We start from the raw sequence: 24105 nt of genomic DNA, 5'->3' as shown, positions 1-24105 counted from the left end.
AATTGAATTTAATTTTAGTGTTTGAAATAAAAATAATTAAATTTGTTTAGATGGAACAATTCCATTATTTTCTTTTAAAATTAATTCCAATTCAAATAGGTTTGATTTTGAATTCTATTCTATTATAATTTCACTTAAAACTCAAAATGTCTAAAATATCCTTATAATCTAATTATTTCTTAACTTTCCTCCCTCTTTCTCAACACCTCCCACCTTTCAATACACACACTCTTCTCTCACCACCTTCATTCACTTCCCTTCTCTTTTCTTTAACTTTCTTAATATAATATATATCTATATTTTTTTTTCTGAAAGGTCTAATATGCAGATCTAAAATAATATCCACACATATAAATTTTATCTATTTAACTTAAATTAATGACACCAAGTGTTTGTCTACGTCTGAACATTTTAAATGAAGCTATGTCATAACACTAACAAAAAGCGATTAGACCACTTAACAAGTTAATTCTTGATAATTCATGTTTGTTTTTTGTTGTTGATTTGTGGTTGAAATCAACTATGGAAAACTATTTAATTTTTTTAATTAATAATAATATTTTTTAATTTAATATTTTTAGATTAATCCAATTTTTATTTTTTTAAAAGAGGTGAACAAATTTTAGTTAAAAAATAGTTGAAAAATATAATTTTTTCAATTATTTCATATAATTTAATAAATAAGTATATTTATTATTTAAATATAATTTTATATTAATAAATGATAAAATTATCCACTATAAAACTTTAATTCATTTGATAAACATTCCAAACACTAAAATTTAATTCAATTCTATAATTTTAGTGATTCATTTCAAATACTAGAATTCAATTCAATTCTTAATATAATTTAATTCAATTCTATACCATTAAAATTTTTTAAACAAATTGTGTATGTTGTTGAGCTCCCTATAAAAACAATCTAGTACCCTATCAAAAAAACAATCTTTGTTGACCTACCATTGTAAATTTGTAATCCATATTCGAATTTGAAAGTTAAAGGGGAAGCAGGTTATAAGTTTGTTCTTTTACCCAATTTTACACTTCACTAAACCTCTTACTTTGGATGATGTTGCAGGTGGGAATATCTTCTGGAGCGGCAACAGTTGCTGCCATGAAGATTGCAAAAAAGACAGAATATGCTGGAAAGCTTATTGTGATAAGTTTATTGTATCCCTACAATTTTTGTGAAAGTATTTAGATATCTCTATTGAAAGATTTCATCGTGTACTATAATCTTCATCCTAAGGACTTGCAATACAAGTAAATGAGACTATGGGGCCTGTTTGTTGCAACATCCTTTCTAGTAAAATACCGCACTTAAGTCATGGTATTTTTGCTACAAGGGACATTATATAGATTTTCTTATTCACATTTATTTAATATATGAGCCTTTACTTTGATCTAGTTGACGATCATAAGAAAAACCATTTTTTTTTTTTAACAACAATACAAATTATATTTAAACAAGTATGTTCACATAATTATTAATACGTTATACATATTTAAATAAATTCAAATACAATATCTGTCCCTGTTTAAAGAAACAAGACTCTTGAAAAAACAAAGGCAAGGGGAATAAATTCTAAAAATAAAATTGTATTCGGAATAAACTCTTCTACTCATCCGTAGCTCCTCAATAAATCTTCTTAGAAATAATTACTTTTATCAAGCCTTTAAATTCTTTGAATTTTATTTTAAACGATTTAGATGTTTTTTTTTTTAATTACATTTGTTAAAAAGAATTTCTTGAACATATGTAATTTGCAAATCATAAACTTCCAAGTCTTTCACTGTGATTCTTCTATAAATCGTCCATCAAACACAAGCAAAGCACACACTACAAAGACACAAACAATTTGCAGAAAAATCAAATAGCAAGGAATTCACAAATAACACAATACAACAATATAAAGCACACTCAAGCAATTCATACAAATGCATATGATTTATGTCAATCCTAGGCAGGCCATGAGTTTACGCATCGATTAACTATCCGTAACCCGACGTTACTCGAGCACAAGCTCCAAATATGACTTCCCAAATGCATTAGTCTACATATGTCGTATGGCCTAAGCCACATAAGTCTGCATCACAAACCTTAATGCTATAATTTGCGTACATTTGGGAAACAGTGTACATTCATTCAAGCACTGAGTAAGTGGGACAAAACCTCGACCTTGCCAGGCATTCAATCTTTCATTCAGCATTCTCAGTCATTTCATTCATTATTCAGTCTTTCATTCATCTTTCTCAGACATCTTTTTTCATTTTCAGTAATTCATTCATCAATCATTTAGGGTAACACTTTCATTCATCAATCTTAGGATCAAGGCATTTAGTCTATGGGCATTCAGACCCTTTTAACATTCAATTAGGGTAAAATTTTCTTTTTCATCATTTACTGGGTTAAACCCCAAAATTAAAAGAATTAACTCTACCATCAATCAATTGCAGTTAATTGTAAACCATACAAACCAATAACTTCACCTTCTCTATAACATGAGAATATTAATAAAATCAATTATTCTTCTTGAAGGAATCATTTAAACTCTTTCTTTTAAATTTTCAGAAAAATTCATACATAACCTCCCTTAAAATTAGACTTAGCCACCCCTTAAAGGTACCCTCTAAACCAACAATTCAACCTTTCCTCAACAATTAACAAACAATAGATCCTCAATATTAATATGCTTTATCATGATACTCATCTTTATCATTCATCAAACCAAACTTATCATATTATCAACTCATCACTATATAATTTTAAACTCCATCATCATCATCCACAATCATCTTCATCAAAATCATCATATTTATCAATCTTTCCTAATTATTTTTCTATTATAATAAGTTGTCACAATGATTCTTACGTTATTACTTTTAAAATATCTAGAAGTAGTATCAAAAGTACCCTTTCAAGTTCCGTACTCAAGTTTGTCGCCAAAACAGCCTTCGCAGCCCAATTTCTTTCCTACCTTAAAAATATCAAACAATCCGAAAATCACGCAAACATTATATCGATGGGACCGTCTCGGACTAAAGTTTCAAACAAGCTAAAAATCACAATTTTCTGATCACTCTAGCCCCAGAAATGAGGGGAAAACCGGGGCAGCACTACACCTTGTTTCCTTACAAAGTTTCTAAGTATCGCGTAACAAATGTGCACTAGCCCGTTTCTTTGATATAAGTATCCTAAGGACACTAAACTTCATTTTAGTTTGGACCCACATAAATCCAATCCTTGTAGAATTTGTTACAAATTTTGAAAGTGTTATCCTGTTTTTTTAAAACAATATCAGAAAACCAGTGAAACAGTCCTTATTTAATAATTTACACTAAATTCTACAATTAAAGAAACCATGTAAAATTTCATACTATAACACTAGACACAACCACCTTTCACCACTTTTTGATCCCAACGCATTCTCTAATATGGATTTTATATGATTTTTACAAAAATGCTACTCTGTACTTCCAAAAACTAGAAAAGACAGCACCAGTATCAAATTCAAAATTTCATATAAAATCCAGTTTTAATCCAATAACTCTAAAAATTGATATGGTATATGGTTCAACTAGACTTATCTAGGTTTTTTTTTTTGCAATTGGTTCCAGATTGATATCATTCCTGATAAGATAGTTATGTAGCTTGGAAGTTGGTTCTATTTCTACATAATCCTGTTTTGAAAACTAGTGAATGGCTTCTTCCAAGTTGCATAATTTCACTCGTTAAACTTAGATCACCCTGAAATTTGGATTGGACATACCAGACATATAAAGCTTTTATTTGCAATTGGTTGCAACTCAATATCCATTCAGAACTGGGAGTTATGAACATGGAAATTTAGTGGTTTGGAAACTAAAATCTAATTTTTACTGCATAAAGTGTTAGATTTCAAAAATTCATATCTCCTAAACCATAACTCCAACAATTCTTAAATTTAATGACAACAAACTAGGTTAATAAAAGTTTTATTTAACATTGGTTTCACACCAATTGAACTTCTAAGGTGAAAGCAGTAAATCCACGAAATTGTTGGATTCTATGCATAATTTCTGCATAAACTGTTTTTGCATTTTAAGGAACCTAAACCCAAAATCCAATTAGCGACTTTCAAAGACTGAAACCAAGTTTAGTAGTCATATTCTGCCAATTGAAATTTGCCTCAAAAGCCAATTTGTCCTAAATATTCCAAATTATTAGTTTTACCCATTTTTCGGATTCCTAATCCATCAGTCTCTTCTGCACAAGCTAAACGACTAATCTTACTTCCAAATTGATTCCAATTCTTTAAACACACTCTAATTCAATTCTAAAAGGCTTTTAAAAGTTTGAAAGAGGTTAATTATTATTCTAACTCAATTTGACCCTAGTAGTTCCTAATTCACCATCTTTAACAACAAGACAGCAACTTAGTTCATTTACTAGCAATCAAAATCAAATCAACCAAAACATTAAACACAACACAACCACAGCCAAATTATAGTCAAGAGTCAATAAAATAATCAAACCATTAGACCATTATTAACTCGTGTGCACTTATTAATTAAACTTTATAGGCAGTCATAAATTGAGAGCTCTAATTTAAAATTCATCCCTCTATCAGTTGAAACTCGTAAAAATTGTTAAATGCAACAAACCCTTTATCCTAATCCGTGGCAGCTGCAGCAACTCCGATGACACCCAAGCAGCAGCAACATTGTTGATAATCACAGCAACAACGGCTGAAATGACTTAGGATCGAATAGACGTAGCTAGTGATCCTAAAAAACTATTGTCTGTGATTCTGCCATAAATTTTGCTTGAAAATACTTGAATAAGGAAATTTTGAATCTTGAACAATTATGTTAAGTTGTCATTTTTCATTTTTCAAAGCCATACATAATTGATGAAAGATAAGAGAAAATCATTCTATCTATATATCAAAACTTTACATTCAGTTTCTTAATACAGGAACTAGTGTAACAAAAATGAATTCAATAACAATATAACTTTAGAAGTTACATGAAGGGTTGGCAGTGATATAGCGACTCACCAAAGCAAGCATTTTGATTGGCTATGAGTGACTTAGGTGAAGAAATCCTGAACCCCTTTGCCGGCGAAAACGCGGTCAGAAAGCTCAGCGAGAAGAGCATTGAGAGTGAGCAAAACGACGCTGGAACCAAAGATGACGCTGATAACAACGCTGGTGGTGCCCAGCACCTTCCCAAAGGGTGGCCACTCGATCTCCCTGATCTCTCGCCCTACTCCGCCCCAAAACTCTTCTTCTCCTTCTTTCTCTCTTCTCTCCTGCATCGCCTTCTTCAGCTCTTCGGCCACCGTCACTTCTTTCTCTTCTGCTTCTGCTTCTGCTTCCGCTTCCGGTTCGGAACTCTCCTGGCTTTCCTCCACCACTGGGGACACCGTAATACTCCTCTGCCGACGCCGTGAGAAAGAGAGAGTGAGGGGTTTGGGGTTGAAGGCGGCAGTGAGTGAGAGTGTGAGAGTGGAAGGAGTTTGTGTTGACTGTAACGGAGACTGCGAGTGTAAGAGTAAGCGTGAAGGAGAGTGAGCTTGCAGCGCCATTGCCTCTTCTCTCTTTCTTGTGCTGTTGTGCTCGCTGATCGATGAATGATGATGGATGATTCCTGCTTCTGGATAACGGACTTCCGGGTAACGTGTCTTCTCCATTCGGGTCAACCCGACCCCTTCCCATTTACTTGGACCGTCCACTCTGCCCACCCAAAAATTTTTAGTAATTTGGATTACCCCGACCACAAATATTAAATTATTTTTAATAAATAAATTTTATTAATTTATATTACAAATTTTAATAAATATAAATATAAATTATATTAATTTATTTACATAAATTTTATTAAATATAAATATAAATAATGTATTTTTATATGAATAAATTTTTATAACTATAAAAATAAATTATTATTAGTTAAATACTAATTTAAAACAATAATAGTTATTGAGCATATAATATTCCTGCTCTTATCAGGCAACTTTTATTGTACTTGGATTGCACAATTTATTATTGTTATCTCAAAAAATAATGAGTTAAATTATTATTGTTATTTTTTGTTGTTTATGATATCTCTCAATTTGATCATTTAAAAATTAATTCGACGTAAATTGAAATTTTATTTAATGATTTTTTTTGTTTAGTCAATAAATTATTATATGTACAAGTCAAAATTCGAAGTTCTAACACTTACCTAAATATAATAAATTAATTACTAAATCAACCTAAGTTCAAGTTGGTTAATTATTATTGCTACTTTATCAGTTTGTTTATATTTTTTTGGTCTAGCTCTTTTAACTTAAAAAAATAAGCACTCAAATTTATAGGAGTATCACCATGGGTAAGTAAATAATCTACCACAATATATTTATTTATAAATATTTATATTATTTAATTTATTTTTAATATATATTTTGTATTATTTATATAACATGGTTGAATATAATAAAATAAAAATTCACATGCAGTTGTCTTTATATAAATTTAATAATTAAAAATTGTTAAATAAATAACAAACGTTAAGAATGTAAAGTATCGTATAGCAGATAAAGTTGCTGGCAAAGTAATTAGTTATTGTTTTCGGAGGTAAATACTTTTGAAAAACTAAAGAAAAAATAATAGAGGAAAGAAAATCATACTTTTTGTTATTGTTGTTATCAGGGATGGTAATATTATCCAAATTCACAGATATCCGACCTATCTTTATCCGGTGCAAGACGAATTTTATATATATAATTTTAATAAATAATATATTTAATATGTGTAAAAAAATTAATAATATTATTTGATATTGTATTATTTTTAGGTTTTTAGTTTAATTTATATTATGTATATAATCATGATTATATAAATTTTAAAATTTAATTTTAATAATTAATAGAAAATACGTAGGGGCGTATTAGGGTATAGGTTGTTACTACCCGAATAACGGCGGGATAAATTATTATAGAAAAAAGTGGTTGAATAGGATAAAAATCAGTCTATTTGTCCCGTTATCACCTTTAAATATTGTTAAAGTTCTTTCCAACACGATGGGATAAAACAAAGGAGATTGAGAGGATAACTAAATAAGTAAATGGATTCTTTGATCTCAATTTTTTTTCAACAAGTGTAATAATATGTGTCATGCATGTGATAAGATTGAAATTATAATTTTAAGTTGTTTTGTTAAAATTAATTTGGTTAATAAAAAAATTATATGTTATGCATTGTTCGTTTTTTAATCTAGTGTTAAATGTATCAACTCTAAAGTAGTTATTAATCGGTTTTAGTAATTTACTTTCTTCAATAAATCAGACATATATACTTAATGTGACCATAAATAACCTAGTCATAGTTAAACCCAAGGAGATCATATAGCTAACCGAAATGATTCTTCTAAATCTTGCCCCCATTTTGGGTCAAGGTCGCCAAAGGTAAAATATAAAGTAATACGTCGATAATACCAATGTTATATTTTAAAAGTCTCCAACTTTTACCTAGTGTATTATATAACTAATTTATAATTAAGCAAAATTAAAATATTCAGATTAAACTTATTACATAGATAAGATAGTTGGGTACCTAGTAAATAAAAAAAAGTACTTGCATTATCGTTCTAGAAGTAATTATGAAAACTGCTTAATAAGCTATTCTTTGGTAACCTTCTCATTTTTGTTGCTGAAAAATTGTAATCATCTTCAGCAACATGAGTTGGTTGTGAAACCTATATTTTACTTTTAGCAGTTTCAAAAGCACTTCCAAAAGTAGCTGTAAGTTCATTTGTAAAAACATGAGCTGGGTTTGCAAATAAATTCTATTTGTCTCATGTAATAGTAACACTTTCATCACCAGCTTCATTAACTTTATGATTTTTACTAGCAGAACCTGTTTTTTCTCCAGACTCGATTGATATGATAGACTTAAAAGACTCAATATCAAGTTGGTTGTCACCTCTTTGTGAATCAACATCTTATAAAAAAGTAAGTAAAAAAAGTTATACAAAGAGATAAGAATCTAATTAACAATCTCATCATTAAAGTTTAAATATTCTAAAAATTACAATATGAAAAAGTCATAGCTCACCCTTAAAATTTACAAAATCTTGAGTAACAATTGCAAGAACTTTAGAGTTGTCCTAAAACCATACATAAAACAATTATTATTCCGTAGTTAATACTACACACTCTTAAACAAAATAACACTACTTAAACTCATAGTCTATTAAGTATTTTGGAATACTATATATCAACAATTACGAAGAATAGTATACTAAGGAGGATTTTTTATAAAGAGAGAGTCCATCCAATTTGTTATAAGGAAAGTGAATTTGAAGTTGGGTAAAGTTGAAAATTTTTATATCATTTAAATATAAGAGGTAAGGGTCCATCTAGTGTAAAGATGCATCTTCGTATAGATTTACAAATTTTTGTCTTTATTGCATCTGTTGCGGACACGTGTTGTTTCTGTATAGCTAGAAGAAGGTAGCTCACAAGAAGTTGGCGAGGCTCATTGGAGGGCTAGGTGAGCCGGCTGGATAGCGTGATTCAGAACGGGGTTCTCATTGTAGAGGGTCCCGTTAGTGCCGTAGTTGGGCCTTCAGGTTTGTTCCCAAAAAGAATAGGAGTAACCTAGGAAGTTGGTTCTCTGGGTCAGTCTTCTCCTCTCATCAAAAGAAACCCTATCAGCGTTCACCAAGACAGCCGCTGCGGGTCTCAAGACTTTCACTGTCTCCAACGCTTGGCTTCTGTGTCTGTTCCGGCTGCTCCCTCCTGGTCAACGACTTCTCCATGGACATCATTCTCCAGAGCATGCGTCGTAGCCAGGGAGCGGTGGTGCTCACAAACGCCATGCTGGTTAGGTGCCCCTGTCCTGTAGTCAGTGTTGCTGCCCGTTCTCCGTCGTGCTTGTCAGTCGAAGGTAAGGGCTGCTCTGCCCAGTGAATGATCATCTTTGAGTGTCGGTCTCGAAACGTGTTCAAGTTATGTCGAGTATGAGTATTGCATTTGAAACTTGTATTGTGAATTTCTAGATTCTGGTATTGGCTTCGAGGTGGAAATTTGAAATGCCCCTGATGTTGTGGATAAAGGATTAGGAATCCATGGTTTGAGTCCAGTTGGAGCTAAGGTAGTTAGTAAAAGACTAAGTTAAATTAGATCATTCTTCGCATTCGACGAACTCGTGTATGAACAAATTGGTAGATTTTTTAGACATATATTTTATTTAAAAATTAGTAAGTTCAATATATTGTGGGTTTGAAAAATTGTTAATGCAATGAGTACTACTAGCAATCTAGGCAAGATAATGTATACATGGCTGTTGAGAGGTCACTTCCTGTTACCGCCCCAGAGGTAATTATCATGTTTTAGTAAGAACTTTGATGGCTCAGATTTTCTCCACGGTGATTTTGTTAAATTGCTATTTTGATGTACCCTTAATGTAAAGTAGTTTGTTTTTTCAAAATGGAATGTCATTTCCCTGTTTGTGTCTAAATATCGGTGTTGTTGTGAAATTAAGGACTTGTAGCATTCTACTAAGTATGGGCACCTTCACAGATACTAGACACATAGACATGGTAATTTCGATGTTTTATTTCGTATATCATGAAAAGAAGGTTGTAACTGATTTCTAATTAGATCTTGATATGTTTTTGATATTATAAGACCCATTGTTGTTTTTTGTTTTTTAATTCCTGCCGATAAAATTTGGAAAGGGTTTTTACCCTTTTGGCTACAATTCTGTTGGGAACCTTGTTGAACTTATGGTGCTGTGTAGGTTCTTAATTTTTTGTTTTTAACTTATTTAAAATGCGTTAAAGTTGGTGAGCTCTGTTAGGCGAAAGAATACATTGTTCAACCTAGTTTTATCGGTCTACGAAAAGATACATGAATTAAACTGAGGCGGTGAAGTAGAAAACAAGATGAGCGAATATTTGTTGTTGGTTTGGTTAAGCCCAAATTTTTCGTTTTTGTTTTTGGTAAATGTCTTGATGAATTTAGAAGTCATATAATGTGTTTTAATTAGTTAATCATAACTTCACTAGTGGTATGAAGGGTTTTTTTTATTATAATGCGCTGGTGGTTGTCACTTTCAGTCATTGCTTGATGGGATTAGTTCGTAGAGTCATGCAGTTGTCCGGACTTGAGGGTTTATTTCGTTCCATGGGTGGTGGGGTTCACGTGTATTTTTGTAGGATTCAGGAGATATGGTTATGAATATGTACATGGATTGTCGCTATCGGGTTAGTTGATGTATGATTTTCACATTGAAGTTGGAGTAGCTGAGATTTTGATGTGGGGGGCGAAGAAATTGTTTGTTCAGTTTAGGATAGATACTCAGGTTGGGTCCTTGTAGTTTAGGGAGGTTAAGGGTCTTCGATTGAAAGAACTATATTTTATTTGGTCATTCTATGTTTAGACAGTTACAATGCACTAGTTTTGCCTTATTTGTGGAGTAAGATATAGTCCCCTTTTGATAGCTATAGTTGATGTTTTGACTGTATCAATGGCATGGTTATGAGTTTTATTTGTCTGTTTTGTATGTGATCAGGCTAGAAGATTGCCCTTTTGTTGCCAATGGATTTCAGGCGTTTGTTCAACAGTGAGGGTGAAGACTCGGATGGGAGTGCATTCGATGATAGTTGTAGACATTATCGTGCGAGTGATGATGAATATGACGACGACGAAAACGTCGAGAGCAATGAGGGTCGCGAAAGCGAGGAAAAAAGTGTAGGGGGTGCTGTTGATTGTAATGGGTCGGGCGATGCAGATGATGCGGCAGATGGTGGTCTCCACTGGCCAGTTGGTGCGAAGGACTTCTTGGGAAAAAAGTTTGCAACGAAGGAGGATGCTTATGCTGCCTACAAGAAATTTGCTAAATTAAGGGGTTTTGGAGTTCGGAAGGGAGATGTAGCTCGTGTGAATGAGGTGTTGATTAAGAGAGACTTTTTCTGCCATCGACAAGGTACAAGACATCCTAAGCACTATGACCGTCCTGAGCGAGTAAGGGAGGAGAGGTTGGAGAGTCACACAGACTGTAAGGCAAAGTTGAAGATTTATTATAATATGCAGCATAGTGTGTGGAGAGTTAGGACCATCGTGGACGAACACAACCACGAGCTTGCCCCAACAGTGTTTGCACATTGCCTTCCTAGTCATCGGAAGATGAGTGACGGTGACAAGGCACATATGGATAGTTTCAATCGCCACATCAAAAATAATGGCTTACATGGCAGAAAAATCTGGTGGGTACGGCATGCTCCAATTTACAAAACGGGATTTGTATAATTATGTGCAAAGGCAAAGGGTTGCGTGAAAATGCGACGGCGATGCCGCAGTGACTATCAGTTACTTGGAGGGAAAGGCAAATGCTGACATGAGGACGGTGGCCTGATACACATGGACACTGGACAATCATTTGGGTAGCCTAATTTGGGCTGACGGTGAGATGATGACGGATTATCAGCTATTTGGTAACGTCTTGGCTTTTGATTCGACGTACCAATCTAACAAGTACAGGAAACCACTAGTGGTTTTCTCCGGGTCAAATCACCACAAACAGACATCGATTTTTGGGTTCGCATTGCTGGAGGATGAAGAGGTCTGCACTTATAGGTGGGCGTTGCTGAACATGCTCGATGTTATGGGGCAAAAGAAGCCGTGTGTAGTGGTGACTGACGGGGACAAGGCGATGCGCACTGCAATTGCGGAGATGATGCCGACGGCGACACATAGACTTTGTGGTTGACACTTGGAGAAGGATTGCGTCCAACGAGTGAAAGAATCAGAATTTTGCAAGGTGTTTAGGAAATGAATTTATGTAAAATTTGAAATCAGTGACTTTGAGGAGTATTGAAAGGCATCCGTCGAGTCGCTTGGACTACATGATAACAATTGGGTTAAGTCCACATATGAATCTAGAGAAACTTGGGCAATGGCGTACTTTAGGGGAACCTTTTGTGCGGGATACAGGACGACTTCAAGATGTGAAGGGATCAATGCTTTCATTAAGGGCTTCCTTAAATCAACTGATAGCATTTTGGAACTTGTGCATAGTTTAGATCGGGTTGTAATGGACTATCGGAATAATGAAGTTACAGGCCAATTCTACTCCACGTACTATAGTCCGGTGCTGACCACTGGCCTTGATTTGATCGAGCGGTTTGCATCAAAGGTGTATTCAAGAGTAGTGTTTAGAGAAGTGAAGAAACAATGTAAGGCTGTGGCTACGCTATTGTTTTGGAGCAAAGACAACATCAACACGACAACTGTGTACACATTCTCGCAAATGGGAAAACCTAACAGAACACACAAGGTATTGTTTGACCCGAACGAGAAAAAAATAGTGTGAGTGTTTGATGTGGAGCAGTGAGGGGATTCCCTGTAGTCATATCTTCTATGCGATGAAGCACGAGGGTTTGGAAGAAATACCGCTTGGTCATATTTTGAGAAGATGGTGCAAGGATGAAAATGATTATAGATTGACACCCGTTGATAGTAAAGACGGCCCTGAAGGCCGTTTGCTTTGATATGGTGCCCTATGTGGGGCAATGATTTTAGTTGCACAACTTGGGGCTAAAGATGCTGCATAACTTGGTCTATCGCCATTGTCCAGGATCAAGAACCCCGTCATATCAAAGACAAAAGGGGCACCGAGGAAGGAAAAGGAGTTCAAACTGGTTAGTCAAGGTAAAAGGGCACCAAAGAGATGACGTTGTACCAACTGTGGGGTTGCTGGTCACACGAAAAGGACTTGAACGTGGCACCGAGGAGAGGGTGTTACGGGGACTGATGGTGCAGGTGGTCCAAGTTACGTGGAGCATGGTTCGCATGATGCAACTGCCCCTTCCGCAACGCCACAGACGTGTTATTGTCGCACAAACGAGGTAAGTAAGCGGTTTCATGTAGATTCGAAACAAGTGGGTAACATTGTTTGGTTAATTGCCGGAATGTGACACCCAAAAACAAAAGATTCATTGCACAAGTAAAAATAATATTTGATCCAATACGGCTATGTCAATTGGAGGAGTGTAAATGTCGGATATAAAGAAATATGACTTTTCAACTACCTTGAAATATTATGTGATTTTGGTAGAAAAGAATTCAACGTAGTTGGTATAGTTTTTGCATAGTGTTGCTGCTTTTCGTTCTATGAGTCTCGTGTTACCTCTTTTTGACCTTAACATACCTTTTGTAACTCATACAGCAGCTCTTTTTGTATTACAATGTTTGAGTCGTGTTGATTTGCAGATTCTGCAATCTTGCAGTTAGGTAGATAAAACAATTATCACTATGCAAAAAACGTCTCTGTATCTGTTTGCATAAGCCTCTCGAGATTAAGCTACCTTGAGTGTGCACTTTATAGTCGACAGTATCCAAAAGGACAAGTTACATAGGATATTTCTTGATGCTTACATAACATGACATGAATCCTTGAAAATATTAAATGCAGTGTTAGAACAATTTCTTGTGCGTACGTAACATGACCCAAAATCCTTGAGAATTGATCATGTATGTGAAAATGTTATACATGATTAGCAGAGAATGCAATCGGAGAGCGGCAATCCTGGTGCCACTCCCCAAGCGCGTGCAGATAGGACGACTCTGTTGATCGCTCATGGGTGTAGCAGTTTATTTTGCCGCGACCCAGTCGGTGTTGGGAGTGGGGGCGCTAATTTCTTCCTCGGCGGGCAACACATTGAGCAATTTTATATTACTTAAAGTTGTTCGGGGCACACAGGTCAGCCATCTGCACAGGCTGCCGACCCTAATTTGAGGAATCCCATTGCGTGGACAAATGATGATTTGTTTGAGAGGTGGCTGACACAAGTGCAGTTTGGAGAACCCGGTTTGGATATTGCTTATTACGTGCTTTTATTCTCCTGTCTTGCGTTATTAATTGTTTGATAGAGTACTTTTTGTGGCCTTACATAGAATGTCGTCGGTATAATGGCCAGCAGCGAAAAACCTGGAAGTGTTCCCAAGCAATGAGGCGGGATATTGCTGCGAGTCAAGCCCTCGTTTGAGTATCGCTGTTTGTTGGGAGCCAACCACCCCCAGGAACAAGTTGTATTCTATTGCTTTCTATATTATTTTACAGGAGCAATATCAGTTCTGTGCATGTGTGTGGGGATCATGTCAAGTATTTGTCTTGTGTTATATATACTCTGGTCAAATTTCTTCTTCCTTTGTGAGTTGGGTCACTGTTTATGCAGACTAAAGAAATATAACAGGTGTGTATTTGATTGGTGACATGTAAATAGGTATCACAAACAACACATGTGTTAGTAGTTGGATTGAAAGAATTTCGCGTTCTTTTACTTTCAGCTTTCCAGGTGATTTAGTGATTTTTGTTTCGTATGCATAGGAACCAGAGGACCATGTGTGTCGGCCCAACATTTAGTGAGGTTAGCCCACAAAATTAAAAGTAAATGAAAAATGAATGTCGATCACGGCTGAAGAAGAAATAATTCATCTGAACTGGAAGGAAAATGTGGAATTGGGCATAGTTGTGAATGAAATAGGATTTTAATGTGTTGCTCTCCTAGCACAACTACTGTTTCTTGGAACGTGATTGTTGGTGTTTCTTTTTTTGGTGTGGGTGTATCCGGCCTAAAGCCAAAATATGTTATACTGACAAGTGATAACTCATGATACTGCTAACATGTACTGCGTTCAGAATCAAAAAAAAATATTGAGTTCCTTTTAATGTGCAAGGCTCATGAAAATAAAATTTTCAGGCGCGAATCATTTTTATGCAAACTCCTGTTTGTCATTTGCAATTAAAACACACACTTCGGTATACAATACACTAGTGCATACTTTCCCAAAAAATTTTAAGTTTATGCAGCACGGTTTCAGTCAATGCGTTTCATGCAGACATCGAATGGGCAACAAGTTTAGGATATATACAAAATAACAAGACGGCGACGGTTATGTTTTACACTGTGCAATAAAAAAGAACCCCAAAAATTCATCTCAAGTTTGTCGTGAAACATTCAGGGCTCGAGCAAAAAATTAAGGATCCTGATTGGCGCCAGAGCAAAAGTATGTTAACAAATTTTTTATAATTTAATTAATACATTAAAAAGCATATTAATTTAGAAGTATTTTTTTCTAATCCCAATATTTTGACAATGTTACGTTTAATGTTTAGCACTGATGGTTTGTCAAAGATTTCGTAACTATCACATTATATATTCTTGATGAATAAAAAATTACATCTCAATATATAATTATGTGATAGATAAAGTAATTATTATGCGTAACACTAAAACTAAATTAAATATAATAAAAATAAAAACGATAGTATAATTATTATGTTTCGTAACTAAATTACATTATATATAATTATATATATATATATATATATATATATATATATATATCAATTTTAAGAAAAGTATTAAATACTAATAATATCTTTTATGGAAATCACACTTAGCTTTAGTTAATTAACTGATTGGCTAGAGGGGTGACAATTGTTATTATTAGTTTATCTGTTTGTTTGTTTTTTATTATGATTAAATTTGATTTTTTGACCTCTGATAGTTTAAATTTATATACCACGATAATTTTTATTGATATGTTGTTATTATTTAATAATATAAAGTTTTTCAACGCATGAATAATTTTTTTCCCATATAGGAGTAAATACACATCACAACAAAGTGTATTGTATATATATATTTTTTCTGAAAACTCAATAGGGGCAAATGCCCCCAGACTCTAATGAATAGGACCGTACCTGTGCACATGTCACGTGGCTAATCATACACCGGTGGATAGTGTTAAATACCTCTCTGGAAGATCTTGACTAAAGACGTAGGTTGCTATGGCCAACTCCAGCCCGAACAAATTCATCCCGTCCTTTGGACGGAAGACAAGGTTCATTATCTGCAAGATATACTTCAGGTTACCGATAATTCACACACCAGATCACGTTATTCAATAATAAGATTTGGCATGGTGTATTCAAAGATAGAATGTAAATCCTAACCTGTGGGATGCGCTCAACCTTCATACTCTGTAGATTGCCTAAGTTGACCATGTTATCGGGAGTATGAGGCCAGTCGTTGCACCTACGCCCTCCGGCTCCTCCAGAACTCACACATTTGATGTTGGCATCGTTGTGCAATGCGAATGTGTCTCCGATGCTGTCAGAGGTTAAATCCACCTGAAATGTGCCACCGAATTGTGTTATGGAAACCACACAAGTTAATGAGTAATCAGTTTTGATGATTAAACAAAGAACTACTAGAATACTACACACCACTTCAGGTGACGGCTTTGTCGGTGATGCTTTGGGACTTGAACGGGGCTGCAACATTGGCACCTTGTTTCTCTTCGTGCTAAACAGAATGTGGTTGACACTAAAGATGGTGTTGATAACTGGTCAGTTTGTTGTGGGGCGCGCCTTCTGGATTTTACCGGGTCGAGGATGCTTTGCCGGTTTCTAACTTCTCACTAACCGTTCAGGGGCTTACGACCAGTTTTCCATCTGGCAGCATTTGCAACTGTCGCAACACGCCTTCGAAGGTTCAGTTACCAGCATAAAGGATTTTTCGGCCGCCAGTTCTTTGATCGCATCTCTGATCTCCGACACCACCTCATCATGTCGGGAAATGGCATTTGACAATCTTTTGATGTTATACTTCATATCGGAAACAGTGCTAGCAACGGTCTCTACAACGGGACTGCAATTCTTTGTGACACAAACAACAGTGGATTTTACATTATCTCCAGCGGTTGTCTTAGGTGCAGAATCAATTCGAGTAGCAAGTTGAGGATCCTTACATGGTGGTGTGCTCCACAGGAGGAGCCACAACTTGCAGCTGAGACGAGAGAATCATCGTCGCCCGCATGCAAAACCTTGCAAGAACAATTTTGAACCCTAAGAATGCCTCTTCCAAAATGGGCCACTTGGAACAGACATACTTAATAGAACAATGTGACGATGTCAAGCAGATAGGCACGAGCTTATTTGACAGGGGTTTGTTTGGTGCTTTTCCGGGCACACGACACAGAACATGTTGAACTGGGATGGAGCTAACATGGAATGGGACCATTAGACGACTGGAAAGGGCTGTTGCCTGGGTGCTGGCCAATGGAGATACGAGGGGAACTCCTGCAAGAAACACATTGGAAGACGTCATCATGCGATTGCAAAATACAAATACAAGGTAAAATCATATAAACATGAACTACTGTTGATCATGAGCTTACATTCATCGTGGTCATAAATGATGCTAAGAGTCAACAAGCTATACATTTGTATCTCCATGATAGGAACCGAAAAATAATGACATAGTAAAACATTGTAGCATATACTCAACGACAGAACAACTACCCACCATTCCTTTCATAGTTTACGAAGTATGGCTAAACAGTCGGGGATTACCGTTCACAAGATGAAATTACCATGAGAAAGTAGAATAAATTAATACAAAACACACACGAGTTTACATTCGTGCAATTAAAGGGTATTTCAAGGCATTTCCTCTCTACGACTACCCTGAACCATAAAATGCCAATTAGGGAAACAAACGCACACTAGCCAAATCCGAGGTGCCAACAACTGTCAGCAAGAACCCGGTCTTTAAATTTAAACTGGTCACGAACCATGTACACCCAAGGAATACTGTTCCCCTAATAACAAAACCGCCTTCTTTTCCATAACTAAGAGAAAAGGGGGAATAAAAACACAGACGATTATTAGCAAGGATAGTAACCTGCATGAAATTGAGTGAACCAAAAATGGAGGGCGGCAGCAACGAAATCTTGCAAAGAGCTGACCTTACGGTGGAGGAGTAATGAAACCAACAAGCCGTGTCATCGACCGAGACAACCACGGGCGAACCCGACACTAAAAGCCCCGCTTTTACACAGGCCGACCTCTGGAGTAACCCGTACAGGATTCCAAGCAAACCATCCCGACTACTCCATCTGTGTGACTCGCACATGAAATACAACGGCGGGATCTGATCGAAATGTCCACCTCTGAAGGAGCAAACCAGCTTCCTTTCCGTGGAATGAACGGAAGATTCAGTGGGGTTGCTGATGCCGCCGATCGACCAAGGTCCGCAGACAAAATGCGATATCAGAAAGGGAGGCTAGGGCACGGCGTAGGCTACGGAAGAAACTGTGCCATCTTTTTCCTAAGAAGGAATCCAAAGCCAACATGTAGCCCAATTTTTGTTTTCCTGTGAGCCGGTTTGACCACCGAATGAGGACCTCTTTTGAATAAAATGATGTGTACCATGTTTTCAAGGTGTGGTAAGAGCTGGGCCCTTTCAGGAGTACCATGGCTGAATGGGTGTTGGGGCCGACACATTCATGTACGAATGAAACAACAAGGAACCAAAAAAAATCTTCTAACTTGTTGGCCCATAAACTCTATGGGCTGGGGTATTGCTTTATTCAAACTCAACATATGCATAATGAGCTTCGTTTCTCTTTGGATATGGGCTGGGTTGGCGGTTCGGGTCTTGACCCAAAAAAAAAAACATACACATAATGAGTTAATGGATAACGCTCCCTCTATAAACTAATTAGGTGGAGCTCCAGTGCGCAAACCCCACCATTATTTGGCACCCAAGTAACGAAAAGAGACAAGAACAAGCCCATTGCAAACCAAAAAATTCACAACTAAAACCTTTACAAACTATGTATCCGGACTGCTAGTTATCGCACTCCACCAATACTAGGAACTAACGAAACAGGAAAAAAACAACCGGGCCCACACTAAGTAGAAACAGTCGCAACTGGGCTCTCAAAGTCGACCAAGTGTGTGGGTATTAATTTGGGCCTCCAAGCCCAGCATGAAAGATAAAAAAAGGGGACACACATGCCTATTGTTCAATTTATGCTTTGCCAGATGTCGCCAACTACATGACCAAGGGCACCTTATGCTGGAGTATAGCCACGAAGCAGGAATTAAGCAACCCCACTAACTTCATTAGCAAAACAGGATCTCAAGACTACTTTAGGCACGAATGAAACTCTCTAGAATGACCCAACTTTAGCCCTTTCGAAAAGAGCCCGTTGGTAATTGTGAGGTAAAACTAATGTTAATGGGGTGTAACGATTGGACAGCCCTAAACCCAATACGGAACTTTCTGTAGCCCTAATATGCCATCATGGAGCAAACCATCTCAAACTTGCCACCTAAAAAAAAAGATAGCTACTACATGACATGGGATAAGACATATCATTCGGGTCTTACCGTGGAATATGGAATGCGACAAATTCCCCCCTCCGAAGGAAGGGACCGAAGCAGAAATAAAGTTGTAACATGAATGCGGTCAACATCTTAGAGGCTTCTAGTTACATGGGTATCGAACCATGCATGGCTTTAGTGAGAAGACGTACTGCCTAAGCATGGAGAACGTGTCTTGCATCAGAAAGCCCTCACCAGAAATGAACACACCTCCACCTGACTCATTTTGTCGTTTACCTTTGTTAGATTCCCCTGTGACGATAAATAGTTCTTTGCATTGGTAAAGGGTTTCAGGGATTCCCCCTACTTATCCGCACAGTGGGAGTGGTTGTGAGAATAACATCATGTGTTCTGGTTAGCGAAGAATACCGAGACTGAATGCATCCTTTCTAAACCACCAGTTAAGATTCCCGTTAAGGCACCACTATAACACTATTTACGCCGTCTGAATGAATTGCCCTTGTTAGTTTGTGCAAGACACCACACGAAGACCTCTCTCAGCAATCCCTGCGGCACGTGTTGATGGAAACACATGGTTTGGATGTCCAACATCATCATTTTGGTCTTGTCCGTCTCCCGAGGAACACAAAATGAACAACCTTGCCCTGTCAATCACGTTGTCCCATCATGCCTGCTCACATGGTGAAGGATTGGGATTTGGCGGGAAAGTAAAGAGCCCCCGAGCAAAGTCTAAACGACGTCGCAAGGGGTAATCAATTTTTCAAGGATACATTACTAGAATCCCTCAAGGCCAAGTTACCCTTTCTTCTATAAATACCAGGCTCCTCCTTGAAACCAATGTGAAATCTCAACAGGGGTTTGACCCGAATCATGTACAACCCATACACCAATTCAAGATGGCAAGCCTTTATAGAGCAACGAAAATGGCTAGAACCAACCCTCCCACATGATGCAGAGAAAAATTCCCCGCCGTCTTTGGTCATAAGCAAATCCAATTATGGGATTAGGTGAAATCGGCAACCATTTTATCAAGCTTCTAAGACTCCAACTATGAGCACTCCCTCCTCTGTTGCACTCCATGGCCAATTTCACATTTAGGAAGGCCGTGGCGACTTGCACGATTGCTGCTCTACCAATGTGTCTAGCGACAATCTATGTAAGCTACGCAACCGACACTACAAGAAATTACCGGATTGGCGACCAATTTAGCGACCGATTTATGGCGGTTGCTAAAATCTTGGTCGCTAATTAGAAAATAGTGACCAATGATGGGTGAAAAAATATCGGTTAAGAAATTATGATAAAAGAAGCGTTGCAAGTACAGTCTTAACTGACAAAATTCTCACTATCAATTTAGAAGTGTGTCACAATTAAGAATAAATAACCGGGAGTAGAATCCCGGGTTGTTTCCCAAAGAGTTGACACAATGATGTAAATTATTGGTCAGGAATTTTCTGAATAATTTTGAAGTTTGAGAACAGAAAAATAAATGGCTAGGAATTAAAGCAATGAATAATAACAAGAGATATTATGTATTTAATAAAAATGTCTTGGCTAGAAGTGAAAATTGGAGTTCCTATCCTTGTTGATTTTCCCAAGAATAATAGTAAAAGTTTATTGCTTCCACTTAGTTATCCTTTAACTAATGAAGAAAAGTCAAGTGGGTAGTACTAACTGTGATTCACAAGTCCTAGTCACTTTCTAGGGAAGGACTAGAGTTAGTGAAAATTGAGTTAGCCAGCAATTCCTAATTACAAATTGATACTTGAGTATTCCAACTCAAGGGTTTCCAATTAATCAACTCCCAAGCCAAGTTGGAATATCTACTCTATCAACACAAAGGATTCTTCATTTACTTGAATGATCAGTTCACCTCTATCAACATCAATCACAGCCTTTGCTGTGGCTAGGAAGGGTCTGCCAAGGATGATGGATTCATCCATGCACTTCCCAGTCTCTAGGACTATGAAATCAGCAGGGATGTAATGGTCTTCAATTTTTACCAAAACATCCTCTACAAGTCCATAAGCTTGTTTTCTTGAATTGTCTGCCATCTCTAGTGAAATTCTTGCAGCTTGCACCTCAAAGATCCCTAGCTTCTCCATTACAGAGAGAGGCATGAGGTTTACACTTGACCCTAAGTCACACAGAGCCTTCTTGAAGGTCATGGTACCTATGGTACAAGGTATTGAAAACTTCCCAGGATCTTGTCTCTTTTGGGGTAATTTCTGCCTAGACAAGTCATCCAGTTCTTTGGTGAGCAAAGAGGGTTCATCCTCCCAAGTCTCATTACCAAATAACTTGTCATTTAGCTTCATGATTGCTCCAAGGTAGTTAGCAACTTGCTCTTCAGTGACATACTCATCCTCTTCAGAGGAAAAATACTCATCAGAGCTCATGAATGGCAGAAGTAAATCCAATGGAATCTCTATGGTCTCATTTTGAGCTTCAGATTCCCATGGTTCCTCATTAGGGAACTCATTGGAGGCTAGTGGACGTCCATTGAGGTCTTCCTCAGTGATGTTCACTGCCTCTTCCTCCTTTCCAAATTCGGCCATGTTGATGGCCTTGCACTCTTCTTTTGGATTTTCTTCTGCATTGCTTGGAAGAGTACTAGGAGGGAGTTCAGTAATTTTCTTGCTCAGCTGTCCCACTTGTGCCTCCAAGTTTCTAATGGAGGACCTTGTTTCAGTCATGAAACTTTGAGTGGTTTTGATTAGATCAGAGACCATGGTTGCTAAGTCAGAGTGGCTCTGCTTAGAACTCTCTGTCTGTTGCTGAGAAGATGATGGAAAAGGCTTGCTATTGCTAAACCTGTTTCTTCCACCATTATTGTTGTTGAAACCTTGTTGAGGTCTCTGTTGATCCTTCCATGAGAGATTTGGATGATTTCTCCATGAAGAATTATAGGTGTTTCCATAGGGTTCTCCCATGTAATTCACCTCTTCCATTGAAGGGTTCTCAGGATCATAAGCTTCTTCTTCAGATGAAGCATCCTTAGTACTGCTTGGTGCATTTTGCATTCCAGACAGACTTTGAGAAATCAAATTGACTTGTTGGGTCAATATTTTGTTCTGAGCCAGTATGGCATTCAGAGTATCAATCTCAACAACTCCTTTCTTTTGATTTGTTCCATTGTTCACAGGATTCCTTTCAGAAGTGTACATGAATTGGTTATTTGCAACCATTTCAATAAGCTCTTGAGCTTCTGCAGGCGTCTTCTTCAGATGAAGAGATCCTCTAGCAGAGCTATCCAAAGATATTTTAGACAGTTCAGAGAGACCATCATAGAAAATACCTATGATGCTCCATTCAGAAAGCATGTCAGAAGGACATTTTCTGATCAATTGTTTGTATCTTTCCCAAGCTTCATAGATGGATTCTCCTTCCTTCTGTCTGAAGGTTTGGACTTCCACTCTAAGCTTACTCAATTTTTGAGGTGGAAAGAACTTTGCCAAGAAGGCATTGATTAGCTTTTCCCAAGAGTTCAGGCTGTCTTTAGGTTGTGAGTCCAACCATATTCTAGCTCTGTCTCTTACAGTAAAAGGGAATAGCATAAGTCTGTAGACCTCAGGGTCGACCCCATTAGTCTTGACAGTGTCACAGATTTGCAAGAATTCAGCTAAAAACTGATGAGGATCTTCCAATGGAAGTCCATGGAACTTACAATTCTATTGCATTAGAGAAATTAATTGAGGCTTAAGTTCAAAGTTGTTTGCTCCAATGGCAGGGATAGAGATGCTTCTCCCATAGAAGTCGAGAGTAGGTGCAGTAAAGTCACCCAGCACCTTCCTTGCATTGTTGGCATTGTTGTTGTTTTCGGCTGCCATGGGTTCTTCTTCTTTGAAGATTTCTGTTAGGTCCTCTACAGAGAGTTGTGCCTTAGCTTCTCTTAGCTTTCGCTTCAAGGTCCTTTCAGGTTCAGGGTCAGCCTCAATAAGAATGCTTTTGTCTTTGCTCCTGCTCATATGAAAGAGAAGAGAACAAAAAAATATGGAATCCTCTATGTCACAGTATAGAGATTCCTTGAGGTATCAGAGGAAAAGAAAAATAGAAGGAAGAAGTAGAAGAATTCGAACTTATCAAGAGAGATGGAGTTCGAATTGTGCATTAAGGAATAGTGTTAGTCCATAAATAGAAGGATGTGAGAAGAGGGAAAGAAATTTTCGAAAATTAAGTAAAAGATTTTTGAAAACATTTTGAAAAACACTAATTGATTTTCGAAAACCAAGAGTGGAAAAGAAATCAAGTGATTTTTGAAAAAAATTTTGAAATTAGAAATAAAAAAGATATGATTGAAAACTATTTTTGAAAAATATGTGATTAAAAAGATATGATTTGAAAAATAATTTAAAAAGAAAGATTTGATTTTAAAAATTAATGACTTGCCTAACAAGAAAAGATATGATTCAAACATTAAACCTCTCTCAGCAGAAAAGGCAACATACTTGAAATATTGAATCAAATCATTAATTGATAGCATGTTTTTAAAAAAAAAAGGAAAGAAATTTATTTTGAAAAAGATTTGATTGAAAAGATATGATTTGAAAAAGATTTGATTTTGAAAAACTTTGAAAACTTGAAAAAAATTTGCATTAAAAACAAAATCTTCCCTCTTGTGCCATCCTGGCGTTAAACGCCCAGAATGGTGCACATTCTGGCGTTTAACGCCCAAAATGCTACCCTTTTGGGCGTTAAACGCCCAGCCAGGCACCCTGGCTGGCGTTTAAACGCCAGTTTTTCCTTCTTCACTGGGCGTTTTGAACGCCCAGCTTTTTCTGTATAATTTCTCTGCTGCATGTACTGAATCTTCAGTTCCCTGTATTATTGTCTTGAAAATAGAACCAAGATCAAATAAACAAAGCATGCAAAACACCAAACTTAAAATGAGACACTAAACTCAACAAGAAACATAAAATATTTTTGGTTTTTA

At 36.6% G+C, this 24105-nt stretch overlaps 1 protein-coding gene and 1 non-coding gene across 3 annotated transcripts; one reads left to right on the top strand and one right to left on the bottom strand.

Annotated features, from left to right (window-relative positions):
• Positions 1-4539: 4539 nt before the first annotated feature.
• LOC130951207 (preprotein translocase subunit SECE1) lies at positions 4540-5616 on the bottom strand. 2 transcript variants are annotated; one of them, XM_057879841.1, is made up of 2 exons: positions 5040-5616; positions 4540-4767 (listed from the first exon to the last, which is right to left on the bottom strand). In XM_057879841.1, the coding sequence occupies exon 1, from the start codon at positions 5567-5569 to the stop codon at positions 5072-5074; it is 498 nt and encodes a 165-aa protein (XP_057735824.1). In that variant the 5' UTR covers positions 5570-5616; the 3' UTR covers positions 4540-4767; positions 5040-5071. The 2 variants fall into 2 exon arrangements, with proteins under 2 accessions (XP_057735824.1, XP_057735825.1); XM_057879842.1 differs by having other exon boundaries at positions 4581-4758.
• Positions 5617-22489: 16873 nt separating this feature from the next.
• LOC130952306 (small nucleolar RNA R71) lies at positions 22490-22597 on the top strand. Its single transcript, XR_009074487.1, has one exon. It is a non-coding gene; the product is annotated as a small nucleolar RNA R71 (small nucleolar RNA).
• The last annotated feature ends 1508 nt before the right edge of the window (positions 22598-24105 follow it).

Source organism: Arachis stenosperma, chromosome 9 (assembly GCF_014773155.1).
Source record: "Arachis stenosperma cultivar V10309 chromosome 9, arast.V10309.gnm1.PFL2, whole genome shotgun sequence".
Lineage (NCBI taxonomy): Eukaryota > Viridiplantae > Streptophyta > Magnoliopsida > Fabales > Fabaceae > Arachis > Arachis stenosperma.
The sequence above is the reverse complement of the archived record's forward strand: the minus strand, read 5'-3'. Positions and strand labels throughout refer to the sequence as shown.

Coding starts and splice junctions, on each gene's coding strand:
- LOC130951207 (XM_057879841.1), bottom strand. CDS start 5,569: ATGGCGCTGCAAGCTCACTCTCCTTCACGCTTACTCTTACACTCGCAG.